Genomic DNA, 24,802 nt, shown 5'->3' with positions numbered 1-24,802 from the left:
CTGAGCCCCCCCAAGCCCCCCCGGTTCCGCCGCCACTGGTCTGCATAGTTCCAAAGTTAATGCTAAAATGTTTTAAAAAGAAACAAAGAGGGCGTGGAATTTCGATCCTTCTTCAAAGGTGAACTGAAATGGAAACAATAAGGACATTTAAAATAGGTAGATGGACCAGTGGCGTAGGAAGGTATTTTTGAGTGGGGGGGCTGAAGACTGATGGCTGGCCTGGGGGAGGGGTCTAAGGGGAGGGGGTGTCCCCCTACCCTTTGGATTTTTTTGACATTTCCAGGTGGCCTCAGATGCAATTTGGTGCAATATAGCACACTTCAACCCACCCACTCCATTTTGTATATAATTTTGCATTTTTTACCTGGCCTAAGATGCAATTTGGTGCTCCAAATGAGATTTTTTTCCATTTGGAAATGAAAAAGGGGTTTTCTGACTTGCAAAGCGGGGGGGCGGAATGATACTTCCGCCCCTCCATATTTCACTGGGGGGCTGGTGCCCCCCCCAGCCCCCCCGGTTCCTAAGCCCTTGAGATGGACAGACAACTTCATTTGACCATTGCACAACGGATAGAGTAGGCTAAAGTTAGAAAATAAGACTGAGCTGAATGGAAGCAGGAGATAAAAGGGCCCTTCGTCTTTGAAGAGGATCCTGGTCAGATAAAAACAAAACACGTCCTCTAACTGTTTTATGGTTATGCAAACACTGGCTTTTTGTAGTAGATATGAAGTGTGGTAACAGTTTTATAACTTGAAGTACTTCACTGAAAGGTTGGTGATTTAATGGCATTGAAAACTCGCCCCCAAACCGCGTGCCGCCCTGTGAAAAAGTTAACTTTCCGTTGCTTGCAAGTGAAGATTTTTCTGCTGAGATGTCCATCGCTGCTCTTTACATTGTGTTATGGGTATTGACCGTAGCTGTATGTATTGACTGTACACTAGTGTCTAATTACCGACGGTAGCAAGCTGTGTGTGTATTTTCTGGGATCGATGGTGGGGTCTAACACTTCTGTTACACCTCAGTCGAAACTAGGTCAGATTACCGGCATGAGACGTTTCTTTGTGCGTGAGTCTTCACACCCTTTCTTAATAAATCCACCACATGCCATGGGGGAGCCTATGTTGTCTTGGTGTAAACTACTTACGCTTTTGAAGTTAAGAAAGAAATAAAGGCCAATCGGCTTTGAACTCATTCCCTTCCTCCTATAGTCCCTCCTAAAGAATCCATTTCCCTCACCACACTACTTGCCCAACTCTCTTTCACCTCAACCCATCCCGCATAGTACGCTGCGTCAGTTATCGCGATGCACCTTATTATTTTACGTACCTATAAATAATCTATGAGAGCTATTTTGCATAGCGCCATCGTTATACACCTCGCACCGCGGTCGATGAGGTGATATGTTTGACCTCCATGCATGACCATTGCTGAGTCACAATGTTATTATCGAAAGATAGTCTGCTACGTCTGCACGTGTATCTTAACTTTCTACAAATCAACGATAGCAGAAATAAAGCATAAATTCCAGGTGTTTCTTCAAGAAGTGCGTCTTTCTTTTTTTGAAACAAGTCATTGACAGACGCAAAAGACCTTTGCAGTAGCATCCACTGTTGGAAATCCCCGTGAATCGCTGATTCTGAAGTAACAATTGGGCTACATTGGGCGTGTTGTCAAGCGACTCGACTGGTTCCTAAGCCAAAGTACACAGGTACAGTGCTCAGTCAGACTGTTACAAACGTTAGAAAGTCTAGTCTAAGCCTACCTCGTAAGTAGTATGATTACTGATCATGTTAGTGTGAGTCAGCAGGTAACGTCATTATGAATTGAAATAAATACACATTAAAGTCTTCAAGTTTCTGTAAGATCATTAAAGGCCTTAGTCTAACGTAGTACTAGTACTAGTATGTGTTATGCCTACTGTACTAGTACTAGGCTAGTGCTACTAAACTGTTAATGTTATGTTACTTTTTAGTGCTACAGTTAAGCCTACCTTGGCCTACAGTAAACCAGCAGTAAACTAAAGAAGGTACTAGAACTAGTAGAAGGCCTAGGCTAGAAACCTAACTAAGTTACTGAAATGTAAATACTAAATAAGGGGCTATGGTAGGTAACACTTACCTAGTGTGGTACCCAGTGTTTGGGATTTGGGAAAAGTGGTCATTGTTGGTTAAATTGAAAGAGTAATACTGTACATGTCATTAGGTCAATGACAAGAAGAATTTGATGTTGGAATGAATTGTGATTGATTCATAAAATAATGATCCATGTAACCAGCGGTTAGTAGCTTTTACATCCTCTACAAATCTGTCTGGATAGAGCTGCCTTTTGCTTCAAAGTCTTGTGAAGTGGTAGTAGAATTATATTTTGTTTGTTCACATGGACATGAATAAACTATAATGACAATATGAATACTCAATGGCATTGGGAATGGGAACCTTGGTGAATGATCATGAGAATTACTACCTGGTTCATGCCATATTTGGTCAGAGAAATTTGTAAAATTCACTCAGTATACTACTGTACTCCATTTTCATATACATTTGTATTCAAAATATTGAAACAGCATAAAAACATGTGACTCATAATGATGTTGCTTTCTTAATGATGTCCATGTGAACAGTGAAGTTTTGATCAAATTTACATTCGTTTACAATGACATGTGCATTGTGTGCTGTAATCTATGTAACTTTTGTACTTTCCTACCAACACACTTTTGTTGCAACAAACCTTGACCTTAGTATGCTAAGCGCTCTTTCAAAAGTAACAAGTGTGAAAATAGGTCCCCTTAAATTCAATGCTCAAAAAATGGGTACCCTGGGTATCGACTGAGATAGACAGACAGGTTGCTTATAGTACCGTCGAAAGAGTAAACTAACATTTGAGCTGTGTGGGATGCAAATAATCAGTTATCATGTCTTCAGAGGTGAGAAGTCCATTGGTTTTGTCAGTGAAAGCAATAGCTTTATTAATCCAAGTTAATGATGTTCATCTAGTCACAGAAGATATTCTATGGGAGTGAAATGACAAAATTAGGAAGTTCCAAAAGCTGGAACTGGCAATCCTAGGAAAAAACGTAGGGAAAACAAATGTCTTCTGTCTTTATTTATTCAACATCATGCCATTTCATGACAAGATATGGCCTACTATGTTGACTTTTTTCATAACTGTGTGATATGGTAGCAGTAGAATCCAGCATACAGCTAAAGACTAAAAGTAACGCTACCAAGAAAGTTATATGTGCATGACATGTGGAAGGTTCCAGAACTTGTCAGACAGCTTGTATTTTTTTGTCAATGTACACGAGTAGCAAGTCAGATACTGCAATCCTTTGGCATGAAGCTGACTGAGCATTGATTGTCTCTTTTCATTGGTTGAAATATCCAAAACAAGTTCAGTTGAAAAAGTTGCAACATAAGACAATGGGGTTTCCCATTCTGCCCAAGATAGTAGGCCCCCTGAATGAATAAGAAACGAAACTAACTGTGACTCAAAATTACAACAATTATCCTTTATGATCTTCAAAATGAAAGGTGTTGAAGTATCATTAACGTAACAAAGTCTCCTTTTGATGTAGGCTGAACCTACGTGAATTTGTCATTCCTAGTTTCCTTTTTTGCTGTAATGTTTTGTTTTTCACCTAAATTGTAGATTGAAAACATCGAGAGAAAAAAATAGTTTGAGTAAAATAATGTAATTTTCCTGACAAAAAAGACCAGTTTTCATGAGTGCACTTTATTTCTTTCTTTTTTTAGTAACACTTTCTGCAAAGAAATTATTTTGGACAGGACAAAACATAGAACATTGAACATAAATATAGTAGGCTATATGATGGAAATATTCATTTTTTTCTTTTTGCATCTGGTCTTTCTCTTTTCATTTCTATCTAATTTCTACATATTGACCTATGGTTCTGCTTTATCCTAAACAGAACCAACCACTCACACACTTTCTGCTGATCGTAGTCACTTTACATTAAATACCACACTTGGAACTTGCCAGGCGCGTAGCCAAGGGGGGGGGCGAAGGGGGCAGCCGCCCCCCCTTGAGCATGTTTAAAAAAAAAATTTACATGTTTTTATGATATCGCTAGTATTTTCAAAAGGGAAAATGCTTAGTTGCAACTAACAAGGCCTGGGAAGTGCCATTTCCGGCGATCATTTTCAGCTAAATTTTTTTTTGTACGCTTCGCGCTAACCATGGTGGCGCTACGCTTAGATAGTTTGCAATGCCGAATCTACAGTTTCGCCCCTCCCTTGGCAAATTCCTGGCTACGCGCCTGGAACTTGCATTATTTAATTCAGTTCATCGTATGTGTCCTAGGTCTTTGCATGTTAGGAATCAACCGGTGGTTATGATAAACAATGTTTGTTTTGTTATGTATTTATTTATTTACAGTATTTTGTTGTTGTTGTTGTTGTGTCTGTGTGTATGTTTACTATGCACACAGTTGTAATCAATGGACAAGTATACAAAAGTAGCCACGCATGTATAAACAATGTTAGGTATCAATTTGTATGTACTTCTGTTGTGCAGCTTATGAGTGAAGGACTCGCTGATTGTGATCTTTAATATTTCCTGCAGTTAAGCCTCTTAAGTGCGCTGATTGCTTGCCACGCAAGTCTAGACACGGTAGTCTAGACAGGGTTAGTCTATTTTTAGCACACCGATTTTAATCTTGATTTGAAACATTAAAGGATGCCTTAGGCAGAATTTTAGTCTTGATACTTTACACAGGTAGTCCAAGAAACAAACCAAAAGGAAACATTTGATTGCAAATGTATAGGAACATTGTTTCTATATATATCTATTCTAGTTTAATACAGTGCCATACCTTAAAATATGCTTATCTCTGGAAAGCTCCTTGAAGTCTAAACTGAGGATGATGAAGTGCAGGTTGACCTTAATGTTAATGTCAATCTATTGTTTTATAAATTCTAATGTCCTTTTTTAATTTCCTATAAAATCCTTGGATGACATTCCCCCCTATTTTCCTTGACAAATTTTGTAACAAATTATGAAGATGTGCACCATTTTTGGCCATAAAAGTCTTAAGTTTTCCCATTGAACTTTGTTTTGCAGCCAGAGTACTGACCTAATGATCTGTGTATTAGACTGCATAGTTCAGTCACTTTAATTGATGAACCTTAGCTGTTTGAAGGATCATTTCTCAAAAATTAAAAGTGTTATAGAAATACTGTTCCACCTTTGACTGATAGCAGTGTTTTCTAACAGTCTGCAATATATAACATTGTGTGCTTTTATGGAACATGATAATCATCATGTACTTTTATCATCTTGTACTTTTAGATTATCAAGTACTTTTATAAGTATTATCATGTTGTACTTTTAGATTATCATCTGGTACTTTTAGCTTACCATCATGTACTATATTTATCAGGTACTTATACTATATATTATCATCATATACTTTTATATCATCATCTTGTACTTTTATATTATTATCGTGTGTAGATTATCATCAGGTACTTATCATCTTGTACTCATATTACTCATATTATCATATTATCATCTTGTACTTTTAGATCATCATCAAGTACTTTGAGATTATCATCTTGTACTTTTAGATTATCATCTGGTACTCTTATATCATGTTATACTTTTAGATTATCATCTTGTACTTTTAGATTATCATCCATCATGTACTATATATTATCATCATGTACTGTATATTATCATCAAGTACTATATATTATCATCGAGTACTTTTTGATTATCATAATGTACTTTTAGATTATCATCTGTTACTCTTAAAGATTATGTTATACTTTTAGATAATCATCTTGTAAGTTTATATTATCATCTTGTACTTCTACAGTAGTTTATCATTTGGTACTTTTAGCTTATCATCATGTACTATGAATATTATCATCTTGTACTTTTGTATTACCATATTGTACTTTATCATCGTGTACATTAACATTATCATCTTGTAGTGTACTTGTATATTATCAATGTATGCTTTATATTATCATCTTCTAAAGGTTGTCACCATGTACTCTCACATGATTATCAACATTTACTTAAAAGACATTATCATTGTGTAATATTTATACTATTGTCTACTATCTAAATGCCGAAGAGACTTTAAAGGTCTTCAGAAGTCTTTTGCAATATTTACACATACTATTCCACCCAGATAGGCTGGAATATGATATATCACACAGATTCCCTCCTGATTCTAAAAACTGAAATGCATTTAATCATGGTACAGAACTTAGTAAACTTTGGGAGTTTTGTTCGTATAATTTCAAGCTGAGCTGCTCCTTTGTATTCTTTACAGATACGATTTATTTTGTTTGCACACCATTTACAGCAGTTTTCTCGGCTACTTGATTCACTGTTGAATACAGAACACCATACCATACCCTGCACTTTGTAAATGTTGTACTGTAAAGTACTAGTAGTAAATGAACAGACAGGATGTCATCATAAAAAATTCTCGTAATCTTGTAATCTTTACTGGCAACTTTCTTACCAGCAAAAAAATAAAAGCCCATGAGTACAGTAGGGGGTTAAATATTTTTAGGTGAGCAAAACAGTACAAAGCTAATTAGAAAAATGCTGTAATTTTCTGAGCCAACAAACATATATTGACGGCCAAAACAATCCTGTTCACCAGTCCCCCCCCAAGGGCTATGTCTCCTATAAAGGCCATTATACTTACAAACTGCTTTCTAGTATTGTACAGTATGTAAACCTACAGTATGTATACCCACAGTACATACACACTCTTTGAGTATTATGAAAATGTAAGGGCAGTACAGTAGCTGGTTCTGTTACTGAATATACTGTGTAAAACCCTTTTTTAAATTTTTTTTATATTCATATATTTGTTTTATTGCCAATTGTGTACAATGGGAAAGGAAGTCTCATAAAAAAGCCTTAAAAGACTTAACAAGGTAGGAGACTCCCTGGGAGAAAAGAAAAGAAAAGAAAAATGTACAAATATATATAACACAGTATATACGTAAGGATTAAATATACAGTAATCATAATTAGTGTTGCTACGATAATCGTTTTCAATATCGGTATCGGCCGATATTTGCAATATCGGCAGCATATCGGTATCGGTAAAATTTTGCCTAATTGCCGATAACAGCAAACCGATATTGAACTTTTCTTTTTAACAGCAGAGCTACTTCTTTATACTTGCAATGATCTGTTAATCTGCCCAAGACGATCCATTTCTTTAGCGTCAGTTAAACTCAGATTCATTTTCGATTAATATCCATGGAAACCTGACCCACCGTAACCTCTAAAAACATGTCTACGGCGCGCGAATATAACCAATGACCTTCGTGAACCTTGGCCTACACACAGCATTAGTGCAGCATATATACACTGTACTAACCATTCATTTTCTCAAAGGCCTCCGTGAAAACCTTGAACATGATGTTTAACCGCACAGTTCAGCAGTGTTGGAATTAAAACCTTGTTCAATTTCCCGCGAACACAAAATACTGACAACTTTGTTTATTTAAATTGTCACGAAACTGATAAATTTTAAAATGACAAGTTAGAGTACCTACTGTATATAATGTTATAAAATGAAAAAAAAATGATAAAATGCGTACATTTTTACAACTGCAGTGTTTCACCCTATACCCAACTACCACGGTGCATGTGCTGCAAATTTTCCCAGGTACCTTCCCAAACAACTGTGAGCTCATCCCCTGTGTAACACCTGCTTGTTAACATTTTTTGGCACGTTGCCAGGGAACTTTTTAGTTACGTGAGATCCGTAACCGCCGAGGTGGTTAGGCTATTTGCTATACACTTAACTATGGTAGGATATTATTTTTTCCGTATTTTTGGAAATTCTAGAAAATACTTATTTTTCCCCCAGCTTAACAACAGATGTGGTCTTACAGTATATTCGTAAATGGATGCACTAGAGCCTTGTTTACATGACATTAGTTGCATTTAGTACGATATGCCAGTTTTGCGTGAATTTTTCGAAAGTGTTTGGCTCGATCTTTCGTAATATTTGAAAATGTGTACCACCTTACTTTCCGTACACAATTGATCATTTCTCTACTGATTTTCAGTTTTTTTCCTCTATACGGTCAAGTGAATAACTTGTACATTGAGTATAAACTCAATAAATTATAACTTTTACATTGTGATCGACAGTTCGTAACCTAATTAAGATGCAATTTTGCAAGCATACGTTAACACTGTAAGCAACTTGTAAGTCTTTGCGATGTTAAGGCTCACATTTAGTGCGTCCATTTTATTTTGTCTGTTAAAAAATATCGGTATCGTATCGGTATCGGACCGATATTGGGATGATAATATCGGATATCGGCCAAAACCGATATTGGTGATATCGGCGCAACACTAATCATAATATCCTAATGATGCTGAGATGGATACGTGAATAGTATATAAAACTAGTACGAGGTACTAAATTCCTTTTCAAATGTCTGGTGAATAAGGGTTTTGAAAGTTATAGACTTCAACTAACCCTTAACACAGTACTGTGTGTGTATTAAAAAGCAGTTATATGGTTGCTCTTGAAAGTCTTTACTACATTATGCTCTGTAGGTATACAACTTGAACTGCAACATGTACAGTACTATTACTGTCTACTATATTTCAAGAAGTCTATATAAAGAACATCAATCGCCAGCCCATCTTCAGAGATGTCATATTAGATCTAAAGATTGATGGGTTTGGAAAAACCGTAGATTAAAGATACCTTTCCTAGTAGCGTACAGTAGTACTACCAGCTGAATTTTCAATATATTTCATTGAAAAAAAGTAATTGTCATGCGTCTACTGCATTCTAGTGTAATACGATCATAGAAACTGTGTGTAAGCCTGTTAATAATATTACACGACAGGCCTAGAATTTCGCATGTCTTGCAACTTGAAGTTGCCATGACATAAAAAACAAATGCATATTGAACATGAACAGAGTAGTATATCGTTTCAGCAAATAGTTTTGAAAAACATATAAAGTGACCAAACAGGATGTGTTTTAGTTTGTAGTGATCTTCAGACTAAACTTTGTGATTGTGAGCTCTGGATCTGAATCCAACCCTCTCCTCACCCTTCCCTCCTCCCCCACCCCCACAGACCTGAGTTAGAGAGGGGGTCACACTGGGAAGTTGACAGTGAGTAGAGGATCCAATCCAGATCTGATCTTCTGCACATTCTCTGGTGTCCAGGTACACCTTTAATTCTATCTCCTCCACTTGAACTCTATTTACTGGCAGGCTTGGAACACCATCTTCTAATAACTATGGAGCCAGATTTTTATTCTATTTGATAGCTGGAATTTCAAATATTTGGCCAAAAAGTCTGTATCTATAAGTTTCCTAAACTGTATTGGCTGAAAGGTTTCTCCCTTCAGACTGTGACAGTAATTTAATATCAGTTGATGGTTATGGAATTGTTCTCCACAGGGTCATAGTGTTACCCTGTGGGAGCCAGAGGCAAGCTATTTTTTTCTTCAACCACTGCCAACAACACCAGCTGTAGCATTATAGCACTGTACGTTGAGCAAACCAGGAGTTTCCATACTTTAAACAATTGATTTTTCCAAAAATAATTCATTCCTATTTTGGTACTAAAATCAGATAGATAATTTACAGTGCAGTTCATTAGTTTGACTAGTCAAATTTATTTTTCAAACAATTCATGTAGAAATATTAATTTACAATTTGTTGTTGTTGTTGAAGTTTTCCAAATCGTCATTTACATGTGATAGTTGTAGTACTACAGTACTACAGGAAATTGTCTGAACGACAAAATGATGTGGACTAAACTGAATTTATAGGGTACTCATTACTTTTGACCTTCATTTGGTGAAAAAAACAAATCTACTTGAAGAAGGGATTTCTAACAGTGCATCCACACTAGATCCCGAGAAGGGGATGTGATCCTCCACCCGAGATCTAGAACTAACTTAAAATAAAAATAATAATAATAATATTTAATACATTTTTGTAAACTCTGTACTCTGTACTATGGTGATAATACCGTGAGATCTTTACCCTCCATTCAAGAGCTATGTAAAGATCAAAATATTAACTGTGAATTTCCAAGAATGATATATTTAGACATTCTTTGAGAATTCAAAGGTTTGCAAATTTTGGAAGATTGAAACTAAATTCATTCAAAAGAAGTTTTATGATTTTTTTTTAGCAGAAAGCTCATATTCCTTCCTTGTTTACAGAAGCAGTTGTCCCTAACAATGAAAATTCCTTCATCATTGTACCTACCAGCAGTATATCTAAATTTATAAACATCTTTGTTAAAAGTACAATTGGAACTTTAATCTTTTCCATTGGAAGTTTGCCAAGTGAACAGAAAAGGGTTTTTTTTTTCTTCTACCTGGCAATGTTTTATATGAGGTCTGCCCACTTGTGTCTGTGTGCATAACAGCATGGTGGCATCACATCTCCTACAGAATATATCTTTGTATGCGGGCAAATATAAGATTGAAACTTACACAATATGTGCTTTGTCACAGTGACGTCAGCATTAATAAAGTTAAAATGGATCATCATACAAGTTATGTTTTGCTTGTAGTAGTTATAACTATAGAATAACAACAAAAACCAATAATTTAGGTCTACAGTATATATACACAGCATACAGAACTACTGCAGGACTGTATAGTATGTTACTGTAGTATAAATTATCCTTTGCCGATGTGTTGCTCACGGTATTAGCTATCACCTCACTGTGGGTTCTGCAAGTCTCGTTTTTACTTGGACTAACATTACCTGTAAGCAGACATAGATGTTGGGTGGATGGTGGTGGTGGTGGGCCTGGGAGAAGGGCATGGGGGGGTGTTCATCATAAGGAAAACCAATAACTGTGTTAGTTAGACATCCAAATGTGTACACAAAATTGAGAATACACAGTATAAGATGATGAAACAAATAGTAGGCCTAACGTTAACAACCAGTGCCTATGTTTTGGTGATGGGATATGAACATTCATGTTTGAATCCTTATCAACAGAAAATGAGTTTCCACATTGGCAGGCTAAAATTTCGGTCTTTATCACAAGAGCCGGTTTAAAGGCATAGAAGACTCGCCCCAAACCGCGTGCAGCCATCTGAAATAGTTAACTTCCTGTTGCTTGCAAGTGACGTTTTGTTCATGTCACCACAAAATGCAGACAGTACAGTAATGAAACGTGATACCTTGTTATCTTTAGCTGGACCTGAGATGTCCATAGCTGTATTGTTTGTACACTGCTGTGGGTATTGACCGCAGCTGTATGAACTGACTGTACACTAGTGTCTAATTACCGATGGTAGCAAGCTGTGTGTGTGTATTTTCTGGGATCGATGGTGGTGTCTAACACTTCTGTTACACCTCATTTGAAACTAGGTCAGATTACCGGCATCAGACGTTTCTTTTTGTGCGAGTCTTCACAACTTTAAGGGATGCAAACCAACCATCGTCTATTAATAGCTTATATGACAGAGATCTAAGTGCTGAACAACTTCCCGACGTAGCTAAGTAAAAATATTTCCATGTTTAAGAGATAACCAAGATTAAAAGTGATGTCACTTTGTAAATCTGTGATGTCATTGTGCCACTAGGATCTGGAACCATTTTAATTTGTCTTTGTTTTTTTCGTATGATATATTTTCAGGGTAAAATTTTAAGTGTTGTACTAAATTTAGCGCCATCAATTAGATCATGTTAACAGGTTCAACAACAGAAATCAATCATTGTAATAAATCAAGAAAAGAATGACAAAATGAAGCTTGATGATGTCATATTTAGACTTGATCAAGTCTTCTGCCTTGTGTGTTTTGTGTCTGTATAGGAGTATGGAACCTGTGATATCTCTCAAATCTGGAATTTCACATTTTTTTTCTTCAGCTGTTTTTGGGAAGTTGTTCGTGACAGTTTTTATCTCAATCACATAGACCAATGATGATGGTTGGCATTGTGTCTTCTCCTTTAAGTAGGTGATGTCTTTAGTAGCTTCTCTCAGAATTATTCATTTGTTATGATTGAAAGGTATAGCATTACTGATTGCTGCTAAGAAGTGTCCAGTCTGTATTCCATTTGACCCACCCACACTGTGCAGTTGCTCTTTGAACAAGGTCACATTTTAAAGTGAAACGGTATTGGAGACTTAAGTAGGGTCGTAAAAGCATCAACTTTCCTCAAAAGACTTCAGTATTCATGGAAGGTCCGATCAGCGAAAAAGTACTTTGACGTCTTTTGTTGTGATATTTTATTCATCATATTGGTTTTTGCATTTACTTCCCCCAATTACGGTAATATTGCAGCATCTGATGGTATGGTGTCAGTAACCGCCTGCCATCTGTATTGTACGCACAGTACTTTGTTCAAAGGTCAAACATGAAAGATTCAAAAGATGCTCTTTAATGTAAGCGAAACGCCCCCTACAGTGCCTCAGATATTATCGTGGTGAGCCGACTGAGTCCGTCTCTCTGTAACGATTTACAGGTGACCAGCGATCGTTGTTTCTCTCTAGCTTGGAGTCTTCCTGGAATTTTGCAGTACACATTTATGTGCACAGTAATGAGTCCATTAGACTAAGCTACTGTACAGTAACCACTCTTCAGCTTATCATTCATGCTAAATATAGTAAAACCGCTATCATCGTCTACCAACAATCTTGGTCTCCCAAAACAAACCAACAACAACCTGTGTGGTATCAAGTTGCGGTTTATAATTACTGTAGTACCTTTTTTTTTACCTTTTTTTACCTTTACCTTTATCTTTAGGAACACCCCTTTAAAGCCTCCTACTGTATGGCCCTTCAACCTCTGCTGGCACCTGAAAAACTTCTTATCTTATTTTCTGTTATCTTCTTTATTGTGTCAATAACCTTTAAAACTTTTTGATAACTTTTTTTTAAATAACTTTTTTTTGTGTCAATAAATCATCTTTGGGAAGTAATTGTGCCTTTCTTTCTAACTTTTTTCTCCCCTATTTTTTTCTTGTTTATTTTGGTGCATAATTTGGTTTGAAGCCATCATGAAAACATACAGTAAAACAAATGAAACTTTCTGTTATAATTTTTTTTTTAAATACTTATGTAGTTTGTGTTCATGATCATAAGGAAATCTACATGTTATAGCAACAAGAGGAATTCTGGGAAATTTTTGAAGGAAGCAATTGGTAAATCAGCCATTTCCTTTGTGTTCCAACGTAAGAAGTTAAGACATTTTATTTGGCAATTCCAATCTCCTTTGGGACATAATTTTTGAATACATTGGCACAAACTGTTCAACTCGCTATTTGAACAGTTAGTTCAGCTCGCTATTTGACAAGGTGCCCATGTTTACCTGCTGCCAAAAAAACTTTGCCCTTAAGATGGAAAATTTGAAATCATTCTTGTAAATGGGACACAAATGTACATATTTGATTGCCCCCTTGTTTTTGGGGGTTTTTTTTCCATTTTTTTTTTTATAAATTGTTTTTATTTATGATCAGTTTGCATTCCACACATGCCCAAATGTCTGCTTTTCTGTACTCTTTAACCTTTGACGGCATAAATTATATTTAAAATAAATAAAACAAACAAAGCAAACTCCTTATCCATTAAAGAGCCTGTGTAAGAGAATGGGTGAAAGTAAGAGGGCCTGACGTTAAAATAAATATAATATATATTAATAAATAAATACCAAATATTAAAGTGCTGTTATCATGAAATAAAACATGCTCAAGAGCACTACAAAAGAACCAATACCTGGAATATAAAATTATCAAACTTAAGAAAACCTAAAAGTAATAACAACAGCAATAAAAATTAAAAAATGATATAAGACAGAGGCTGCTGAAGGAGATCCTACTAGGATCAAAACGTCAGGCCCTCTTACTTAATTATTTAATTATTAATTAAACTTATAATATTGTGGTTATTATCATGTATGAATGTATAACACGGTAGTTTACAAGTGACATCACTTTGTCAGTCTTAGTGGTGCTAGCATGCATGTTGCAACATTAAACAAAATGTTTCCATCTCCATCTATCAAACAGACAGCAAATTTTTAAACAGATACCTGTCAGTCAAGAGGGTCAGAGAAATATGGCGATCGACGGCACCCGTAGTACCGCGGCCTATTCACGGTTTGCCGAGGAGATGGACATCGACTCGGATGCGGTGGAGGTTAACACGAGAGGCGGCCCCGAGGAGAGCGGGAAGCTCGGGTTCATCAAAGTCTGTCTCTTAGCCAGATGGAAGCTTTGGGGTGTCATGGTGCTCTGCCTGCTGTCTTTCCTCTTTGGGTTTTTGTTGACCCATGTTATGGTCACATCCTGCGTCAAGGAACCAGGAACCAATCCACCTACCCCCCAGATGAGTAGTAACGGGAGCACAGAAGACCACCAAGGAGAAGGAAGAAAGTTCTCAGAGGTCTTGGCTTCCCACATTAATGTGCACCATTTCAAGTATTTTCTCCAGTAAGTAGGGAATGTTCTGTAATTTGCTAGCCCTGGGGAGAGGGGGGGCGGTGTTTCTCTTCTGGGTTACAATTCTTGTCTGATGAAATATACAGTACTTTACTGTATATAATTATCTCTGTTTTAGGACACTCTTCTATTGAAACATCTCAGATCAGGTTGAGGATCGCAGTCTCCTCGTCCCTCGGACAAACCGGGTCTTACGTTTCGGTCGTCCGAAAAAATCAAATTTGAAGGCCGGTGAAGAATGTAGCAAAATAACAAAGAACGACCAAAATATGAATCCTGCAGGAGAGATGGTGTTGGTTTGGCCTACCACTATTTTTGTTTCTTTTTATTATCTCCAAAGTGATGGAGAGTGATTTCAATTGATTATTTTACCTATTTGGGGTTTAGTAGGGGGCGGGGGGGTGGTTGGCTAATAACATGCATATTATTAACACCATGAGTCGGTGTACGAAATGGTTAATTAATCTCTGACTTTTTCTTTATTCCAGGCAATTTACCATGCACAATAACACCATGAGTCATGAAAGTGGTTCAGATGGCAGCAATTACGATGCAAGGGACATCGAGAAAACTTGGAAGGCTCAAGGATTTGATGTCACCAGCAAGATCTACAAAGTACAGCTCACAAGACCAAACATGTAAAGATATATATGTTTTACATGCTTTGACACATTTCTGTACTTTTATGTAGCTTGAAACTTCAATTTAGAATTTTAATCACCCTGCCTCTCTCTCAATCCACCTGTTTCACCCCCAGTCCCTATCTCCACTCCTTACCCCTCTCTTCCTCCCCTCACTAGCTCCATCTGTCCTTCACCCTCTATTCTCCTTCCCTTCCCCTCTCTCCCTTCTCTTCCTTATCTCCCTTTCTCTCCTTTCTTTTGCCCTTCTCACCTCCCCTCTCTTTTTGTCTCCCACGCCTTTCTCACTTCCGCTCCCTTTCTCTCCTCCTCTCCCTTTCTCCCCTCCCATTCCTTTCTCCCCTCCCATCCATTCCTTTCCTAAGCAGTTGATTAATAAAGATATATGAGAGAAAAGTGACTAGATGTCATATTTTAGATTTACTCAAAGTCGACTGACTTGTCAAATTGTCATTAATTATCATACAAATTTAGTTATCAAGTTAGGTCATTGTTAACTTGTCACACCCACACACCCAGAGTGTGCACAATTTTGACAGGCGGTCTTGGTGCACTAGTGCACCACATCAACGTGTCCCCTGGGGGACTTCCCCCTGGGAGCATCTCTTTTACATAGGCCAGGTATTATGGTTGAGTTCTGTTTCTCCTTTAAAAGCAGTGCTTTGCATTTTGTTTCAAACTTCCTCGTCAAAGTTGAATCAATGTTGCAGCCAAAAGAAAAACAGCAAACTGTGTAAACTATAGCTAGTCTTCCTAATTGTATATACTGTAGGCATAACTGAACTTGTTACCATATATAACGGTGCATGTGTTTGTTATGTATTCTGTTGCCTAGCAGCAGTAGACTGAATAAAATACACCCAGATATATTGTTACTGTCATGTTTTGTATAGTAATGTGATTTACTGCAAGAAGAATGAGTTGTCAGAAACGGTCACATGACACATCATTGACCAATCGTGATTAAGCAGAATCATGACATCCAAAAAAACGAATGGATAGACAAGAGGGTTCGGTTATAATAGTTTGACAACAGTTCTTCACCAAATTTTCTCTCTTTTAACAGAACCGAAAGAAGTTCTTTGGTGATAACAGGTGGTGCACAACCTGAGTTCAATATAACCCCTGACAACCAGGAGAAAGAAAGTTTGGTGTTGCCACCGTTCACTGTGAATAGTCCTTCGGGTGATATAGATCCGGTGAGTACCCACGCTCTGCAGGGGAGTACCCTAGCTCTGCAGAGGAGTCTGTTCTAATTAGCACTAATTGCTACGATAATTATCAACTCATCGGCAAGTATTAAATTGAAGGTATTGTCTTATTTTGCCACACTTTTAACCATGTTTCTACTTGATTGTAGATGGTACCACTCCCAACAATTCAATAGAGATATCTCTAAGTTTACAATAATATATTAAGTCAATCTATGGATTTTTTTAACCTTTTGAACCAGATTTTTTTGGGTCGACCCGAATTCCAACCGAACGTTTTATCTGAGTGGAAGTGGTGCTATTAGTTATATGCTAATTTAAAGAGAAAAAAGGCCCATCATAATCCAAAGTTGCAAAGGTTTCTGTGGGTTGTCAGATACCACAGAAGTTACCATAGAAACCCCCATTGAAGATGTATATATTAGTTGCAACAACAATTGCATGTTTTTTTCCCCGAGACATTAAATTCATAACAGCATGAAAATTATATCAGAGATATCTTAAAATACTTTTCTTAATAGTTTGAAGAAAGGAGGCACAAGTATGAATGTCATTTTAATGGGTTTAAGCAATTTTTTGGGGCAAGGATGGGGTCAGATTTAAATTCTCCAAGAGGGATTGGATTGATGGTGTAGCCATGACTTGTTTATATTCTGTACAATCAGGTGTGTCCACTACCATTTTGGCTCCCTCACGTCATTGCCCACTCAAACGTTCTTTTACACTCCAATTTACTTGTTCACATTTCATTGGCTGTTGTTGGCCTAATGACTAACAATTTTGGTTTCACTTTACGAGTTTTCAGTCACCGATGACATCTTTAGGAATTTCGCACAGAGTGCCGTAGACATTGCACACTAACCGTTGTCTTGACGAACCTTTCCGCAAAAACCGTCTCTTCTCTCCCCAGGCTGCACCAATTTTCATCGACTATGGTATGGCGAAAGATTTTGAATACTTGAAGAAAGAGGGGGATTTGTCGGTGGAAGGGAGGGTCTGCGTCTTCAAACTCGGTATGGTTCAGACGCCCATATTGGTGAGTATTGCAGACAACACGTGCATGCATGTATTAGTTTATACAGTTTCATCTGTGCCATAAATTGGAGGAGGATCTCAGAATAACTAAAAGTACTTAATGGGAAAACCTTTATAATGAATGCTTTTAGTTAGCGCCTGTCTCCTCACCACAACTGCACCCTTGTTCTAACGTGTCTAGAATTCTCAAGTACAGTTCTAGTGAATACGGTGAAGTTTTTAATCCTTTTGCCGAAGGCAAGAAAGGATTATTCCATGTGATGGTGGTGGCGTATGTGTTTGTGTGGTTGTGTACAATGTCATGGCTTGTTAACAGGATAGCTCATAGAGTGCTCTGTGGTTTGAACTCTGTTCTGTTCATTAAGAGCCACCTTAGAGGTGATTTATTCAACTTCATTGCTGTTTACTATTTGAAGCACCCAATTGACACCTAATTTCTTTTATACCCTGTTTTCCTTTCTGTCAGGTGCAAAGATGTGCAGAGCATGGAGGTGTGGGTGTCATCGCTTTTCCCGATCCAGCGGACTACGCCAACGGCCAGGGTTATCCGAACGGCAATAGCCTCCCGTCCAACGCTTTCATCCGAGACAACGCTTCTCCTCTCTTTGGAGATCCTCGGACTCCGTCTCTTCCTTCTTCTGGTAATTTTATGCGTGAAGGCAGAAGAAAAATTCTAGTCAACTAAGAACATTTTCTTGGCATGCTCTTTCAATCATGAACAATGACATCGTTGGTGTAACAAAAATTATGGAAACTGCAGGTTTTTCTGGGGAGAAGGGGGGGGGTGGGGGCACTGAATTGTTTTTTCTACCATTGAGGCCATTGGGGGCAAATAAAAATTGAATGAATTCTGATATAACCGTAGGAGATCTTCTGATCCCACATATTATTATCTCTAAGAATCTCAACTTGTCCGGACAGCTCGGTCAAAGTAATGTCATGTCTTCTTGTCTAAAGTTTGAATTTTAACTTGTTGGAAGAACTTCTGATTTTTCTAGCCTACAGAATACGTTCTTGTCGTCATGTCAGTCAATGATTTTAGTTACTCCTGAGCCCTCATTCTCGTTGAAAGATGATTTAAATAATATCTCAAAAAATGAAATATATCCGTTGATTGAAATCATTTACTTTCCCCCATCAGTCCTTCATTCATGAAATTGAGAAGTTCTACTCATCATCAGCCTTGCTTCAAATACATACATACATATTAGACACTTATATAGCGCTGCTACATCAAGATCATAGCACTTTGAGAACTTAGCCTTGGTCATTGGTAACTTGTCACACCTACACACCAAAGTGTGCACAATTCAAACAATCTCTCCTGGGGCACCACAGTGCACCACAGCCACGTGTCCCCTGGGGGACTTCCCATAGGGTGCAGCCACAAACCAGGGCACGCAACTATATTTACAAGTCACCTCGCAAGTCCCCATTTATTATACACCTGGGTGAAGGGAGGCAATGGAGATAAAGTGCCTTGCCCAAGGATACAACGCAATGATCTGGCCAGGGCTCAAACCTGTAATCCTTAGATCATAAGTCCACTGCCTTAACCACTTGACCACAACGCCCTTCAAATGCAATTATATCCACGTAACATATTTATGCAGGTAATAAGTTAGTGTTTTCATATATGAAATGTTGTGTCCCAAAAAGATAAAAAGAAAACTAACAATTCTATAATGAAATAGGAAAAATAATTGCTATATATCTTCAAATCACTTTAACAGTGCTTTGGGTATTTTACACAACAGCTTGCTATCTGACACATTTAAGATAAAAACCTAACCTGTTTCATGTTGTTGTATTTATTTATTTATATTTTTATTACTATTATAATATTTTTAATTTTTTTGCAGGTGGTGTTGTCGATGATACAAACTACAACATTACTCTTCTACCTACCATGATAATCAGTGCAGACGATGCTGCTCGGTTGCTCTCGTAAGTTGTCAGATTAAACCTCTATCACCCTTTTTCTTCTTCTCTTTGCCCGCCTCCTCCCTCCTCCTCCCCACACCCATCTCCTCATTAGAGTAAACAGTCAGTCCAGGGAGTTAAGAATTGATTTCAAGCTGACTAGTCACCGACCAGGTACAGTCCAATTAAAAATTTCCTGTTTATTCACTTCATTAGAGTTATGAGCTTTCCTGTGGCACCTCTTGAATGGATCGGAGGTCTGTCATTGGACGGGGAGGATGCCATTTACAATGTCGGCAGTAGCCAGTCTGGTTTCCAGGACAACGGACAGAGAATGAAGATGTCGGTGCGCAATGAGCAGGTCTTGAAAGATATCACCAACGTATTTGGAACAATAAGAGGATCGACGGAACCAGGTAAGAAAGAGTCGTTATCTGAGATTCCTCTCGGGGAATTTTCTAAACACTTTGTTGAAGGTGGAGTTGATTGCCTGTCAATGCTCCTCCATTGCTTTTCCTGGGTCCTTCTGCCTAGTCTATGTGTATATATGTGTATATAGTATGTATGTATGTATGTATAAAGTATGTATGTATAGTATGTATGTATAGTATGTATGTATAGTATGTATGTATCGTGTAGTATGTATGTATGGTATGTATGTATAGTATGTATTGTATAGTGTGTATAGTATGTATGTATGTATAGTATGTATTGTATAGTATGTATGTATGTACAGTATGTATTGTATAGTATGTATAGTATGTATGTATAGTATGTATTGTATAGTATGTATTGTATAGTATGTATTGTATAGTATGTATGTATGTATAGTATGTATTGTATAATATAGTATGTATTGTATAGTATGTATTGTATAGTATGTATTGTATAGCATAGTATGTATTGTATAGTATAGTATGTATGTATGTATGTATGTATGTATGTATGTATGTATGTATAGTATGTATTGTATAGTATGTATTGTATAGTATAGTATGTATTGTATAGTATAGTATGTATTGTATAGTATAGTATGTATAGTATGTATGTATGTATGTATGTATAGTATGTATTGTATACTATGTATGTATGCATAGTATGTATGTATAGTATATTATGTATGTATAGTATGTATTGTATAGTATAGTATGTTATAGTATAGTATAGTATGTACATATAGTATGTGTATACAGTAGACTTGTAGTGGGTCTATATCAGTGTTTTGTATGCTAGCATTGTCTGTACACACCATGATTTGTGGTCTTCCTAATTGTACTCAGTTAGAGGATTGTACTTTCTGCTGGTACTCAACACCAAAGGGAAGTGAGTGTACTGGTATGGTATCCATGTCTGAGTGACAATACGCTGAATACTACAGCATGTATACAGAGATCAGGTCCCAATCACAGTAGCTACAGGTTTAAATCAATACAGTGGTGTATCTTGCTATTATTATCCTCACAAAATGAATACATAAAAATAGAAAATCTCTCAATCCATGTAAGACTCCCTGCAAATTCTTAAACAGCTAAATGTGGTACATTCCTTCCCAAATTGCTTTCCATTGTCTATGGATTTACTGTTTTGGAATCTGTTTTTGACATGTATAGCTATTCAAGGAATAAAAGCAAAGATGGGCAGACATATTTCTTATACAGGGCTTTGGATTATTAATTTTTTTTTGGGGGGGGGCATTTTTTATTTGTTATGCAAACCCCCCTCTCATCCTCCCCCTCCTCCCCCAAAAAAAAGAATTAATGAAAAAGATCTACTTGTTTTGTTTTTAATTTGGAAGGTTTCGTTCTATTCTTTTTTTTTCTAAAGGCTGTAGGATACAACATGAATTTATGGTTTATGAAAATATGTCCTCAAAATTGGATAGGATCTTAGGACTCTTATACCACAAGAGTTAATCAGGCTAATCCTTTGTACATGTTTGCTAATCTCTTTGAAACCCTTTATTCATGGTACAATCTTAACTTTCTACTCTCCCTTTAAATTTCTACTCAACATATTAAAAGCCATTTAAAATCAGACAAGACTCCTCAGGGCAAGAACATCTTACGTAATGTTTAGAATTTTTTTATTTAAAAAAAAAAATCTTCTTTCATCTCTTTGGTAGATCGCTATATCATTTTCGGATGTCACAGGGATTCCCTGACACCAGGCGCAGTTGAACCAGGCACAGGGATGGCAGTTTTCATGGAACTCACCCGATTAGTGAAGCAGTTGCAACTTAAGGGTACGATAAATACAAAAATTGTTGTATTTATTGAACGTATTATCACACCATGAGTATTTATAAAACAAAGATTGTCACAGAATTATGATTACCATGGAAATAGATTATTCAAAATTTGAAATCGTGGATAATGGTGTGTTGAGTCTTTGAAAGACAAAAGCCCAACCCAATCATCATCAACAATCATCATTGTTCTAAAGTCCCTGGTATTCAAATTATGTTTTTTGTTTTTGTTTTTTGTTGTTGCTTGGTGACCCCATTTTCACTTTCATCACCTAAGCGACCCTCCTTCAGTGGCAGATGTTGTGACCCGGGGAAGCGGTCCACAGAGAGGAGGCCTTTTCTCCCGGCATCCCCTCTGAGAAATATTTGTATCATTAAGGGTGCTTCGCTGCAAAATGTGTTGTATTTTTGTCAAGTTTTGAAGTGATTTATTATGGTTCAGAATTTTCTACTTCAACAAATATCATCATTTTTTTTTTTGGCCACCCTCCAAAATATTTTGGCTACTCCAAGCAGGATCTCTGATCCCTAGTTTGGATAACATTATTGAGTAGACATGCTAAGGTTGAAGAACTCCACCTTGTTAAGTCTTTTTAAGACTTTATAGGAGACTTCCTTTCCCATTGTACACAATTGGCGATACAGATAAATAAAAATGAAATAACAGCTAGGATTTTTTTTTCTTTTTTTTTTTAGATATCTCAGTTTCCCCTTCTTGTCACACCATTGCCTAATTGATTGACAAAATGGCCGACAGGCTGCCTATTACCTCTGAATCACAAAATCTCCTATGCACTGAAGCAAGAGTCTGCTTTAATGTTTCAGGCTGATCTTCATTGCAAAGTTTTTTGAGATAATTTTAGAGTTTTGTTTCTCCTTTAAAGCATTGTATACTTTTTTTATACTTTTGTAATGTGTTTATTTATTATTTCATCTATTCTGTTCAGGTTGGTTTCCAAGAAGAACTATTATCTTTGCCAGCTGGGATGGCGGTGATGACGGTCACATCGGGTCCACCGAATGGGTGGAGGTGAATACTAGTAATCTAGCAGGATAGATAGAGTAGGATAAATAGAGTAAGATAGAGTAGGATAGAGTCACTTCAGGTCCACCGAATGGGTGGAGGTGAATACTAGTAGTCTAGCAGGATAGACAGAGTAGGATATATAGAGTAAGATAGAGTAGTATAGAGTCACATGAAATGTCATGGGAAATTTGGCTTCCTCAACCCCAACCTCTCTCTAACCCTACACCTCTCAATCCATACCCCTTCCAACAAAAAACAAAATCAAATTACATTGAGCTATGTTTCAAACTTCCCTTTAGCCAACTAACAGCCTCTGATTCACAAACATCACGTTACATTCTTGTGAATTTTGGTGCGGGCAAAAAAAGAAAGAAAAAAATTTCATTGTAATCCTGAACCCACCAATTCTTCTGAAGGGTACTCAAGGGACAAAAGTGGCCCTCCGATCTCAGTCCTTAAAGCATACTAAGGGTACCCATGATGTATTTCAAAGGGTACCTGGTTTATGTGTCATTCTGAGTATATTTCATGTGACTGGATGATGAGACTTCGTTCTTGGATGTGGAAATATGCTGCCATTGTGATTGACTTTAACTAGAATCTTCCACGACGACAGATTGATATGAATATTCAACAGGGTCACACTCTGTCACTGGTTTATGTGTCATTCTGAGTATATTTCATGTGACTGGATGATGAGACTTCTTTCTTTGGTATGGTCATCTGCTGCCATCGTGATTAACTTTAACTAGAATCTTCCATGACGACAGATTGATATGAATATTCAACAGGGTCACACTCTGTCACTGGTTTATGTGTCATTCTGAGTAATATTTCATTGTGACTTGATGATTAGACTTCATTCTTTGGTGTGGTCATCTGCTGCCATTGTGATTGACTTTAACTAGAATCTTCCATGAGGACAGATTGATATGAATATTCAACAGGGTCACACTCTGTCACTATTAGGAAGTATTCACCTCAATTGAAACATGTCACCACATAAATTACAAATTAGATCCCGGTCAGTTTTGTCGTCGTCCTTTCACAGAGTGGAACCAGTTGGCTGTGTTTATTAAGGTTGATTACGGGGTTGGTTAGGTTTTCTTTTGTCTTTCCAGTATAAATGGTATGGTAAGAACAGATATTTATGAAATAGGATAATTACAAGATGAAACAATTGAACTGACCGAAGAGAGACCAAAATGAATGAAATGTGTTTTCTCTGATCCCCTTGCCATGGATATGTTGCTAATTCCTGTCATTCAACTCACAATATATTTGTCATACATAAATCTTGTCTGCGATGTTGTCTTCTCCAACACTTAACTGCAATGTGGTCTTCTCCAACACCTAAGCAAAGCATCACTACAAAGGCTTCTATTTCATGGTTCCCACCCAGTCTGGAAAACGGGGGAAAAGTTGTGAAAAAGTTCGGGGAAACGTAACACCTCTTATGTTAGGTCTTGAAAGCTTAGTCTGCAGAAGTGATGCAAAATTTCTCTTTTGAAGACTTGTACCTATGGATGTATTTTCACAGCTTCTTTTAGCAACAACAACCAAAAAAATGTTCTCATGTGATTTGACAATTTCAGTCCTAACCTTCATGCAATTTAGCAAAATTCATCTGGTTCTGGCCTAAGTTAAAGATCATATGTTGTACATTACAACTACTAGTGATAAGCATGCAAGGTGTTTAAAAATGTGTGAAATAAACTTTTTAAAGCCATTATCAACCTGCGCTACAAAATTATGTCTATGGCTTGCCATGTTTGTGTTTCACGCCTCTTTGAACATCACCCCCCAATCCCCCCCACCCCCCGCCATCACTATCAAACTAAATAAAAGGGTGTGAACATGAAATTATGCAAGAGTTACAATCGTCAGGCTCACCATGTAGTCTATAGGGTAGCCTAACATTAGGTCCTCATTTGTGTAGGCTTCATAACAGATGGCAAAAATATGTGTCGTCTTGGAACAGGTCTTGACAAAGTCAGAAATTTCATTTGTTTACTAAAGTGTGGGAACCTTGCTTTTCTTCTTGGTCATGCAAATCATCTCTAATGATCTTAAGTATTACTACGATCCAAGTGGCAACTAAAAGCTGCATGACTTTCATAACTTTTTTTTCATGCTGATTCTTTTGACTGTTGAAAAATGAATTTAATTTTAAAGTAAATAATAATAATGGGTAGTTGAAAGAATTGCATTTGTTGAAATTGTTTTCTCCCATGTCACAGAAAGAAAAGCAAAGATTCTAAAACAGTAAAATTTTG

At 37.1% G+C, this 24,802-nt stretch overlaps 1 protein-coding gene across 1 annotated transcript in view; it reads left to right on the top strand.

Annotated features, from left to right (window-relative positions):
- The first annotated feature begins 1,418 nt into the window (after window positions 1–1,418).
- Window positions 1,419–24,802, top strand: part of LOC139975635 (N-acetylated-alpha-linked acidic dipeptidase 2-like) — a 45,935-nt gene continuing 22,551 nt past the window's right edge. Inside the window, exons 1-10 of the mRNA XM_071983705.1 lie at window positions 1,419–1,708; window positions 14,013–14,435; window positions 14,933–15,082; window positions 16,152–16,284; window positions 17,207–17,332; window positions 17,798–17,972; window positions 19,194–19,278; window positions 19,471–19,670; window positions 21,377–21,496; window positions 22,447–22,529. Of these exons, the coding sequence (XP_071839806.1) occupies window positions 14,062–14,435; window positions 14,933–15,082; window positions 16,152–16,284; window positions 17,207–17,332; window positions 17,798–17,972; window positions 19,194–19,278; window positions 19,471–19,670; window positions 21,377–21,496; window positions 22,447–22,529 (1,446 nt within the window). The 5' untranslated portion in view covers window positions 1,419–1,708; window positions 14,013–14,061. The remainder of the gene's footprint in view (window positions 1,709–14,012; window positions 14,436–14,932; window positions 15,083–16,151; window positions 16,285–17,206; window positions 17,333–17,797; window positions 17,973–19,193; window positions 19,279–19,470; window positions 19,671–21,376; window positions 21,497–22,446; window positions 22,530–24,802) is intronic.

Source organism: Apostichopus japonicus, chromosome 11 (assembly GCF_037975245.1).
Source record: "Apostichopus japonicus isolate 1M-3 chromosome 11, ASM3797524v1, whole genome shotgun sequence".
Lineage (NCBI taxonomy): Eukaryota > Metazoa > Echinodermata > Holothuroidea > Aspidochirotida > Stichopodidae > Apostichopus > Apostichopus japonicus.
The sequence above is the reverse complement of the archived record's forward strand: the minus strand, read 5'-3'. Positions and strand labels throughout refer to the sequence as shown.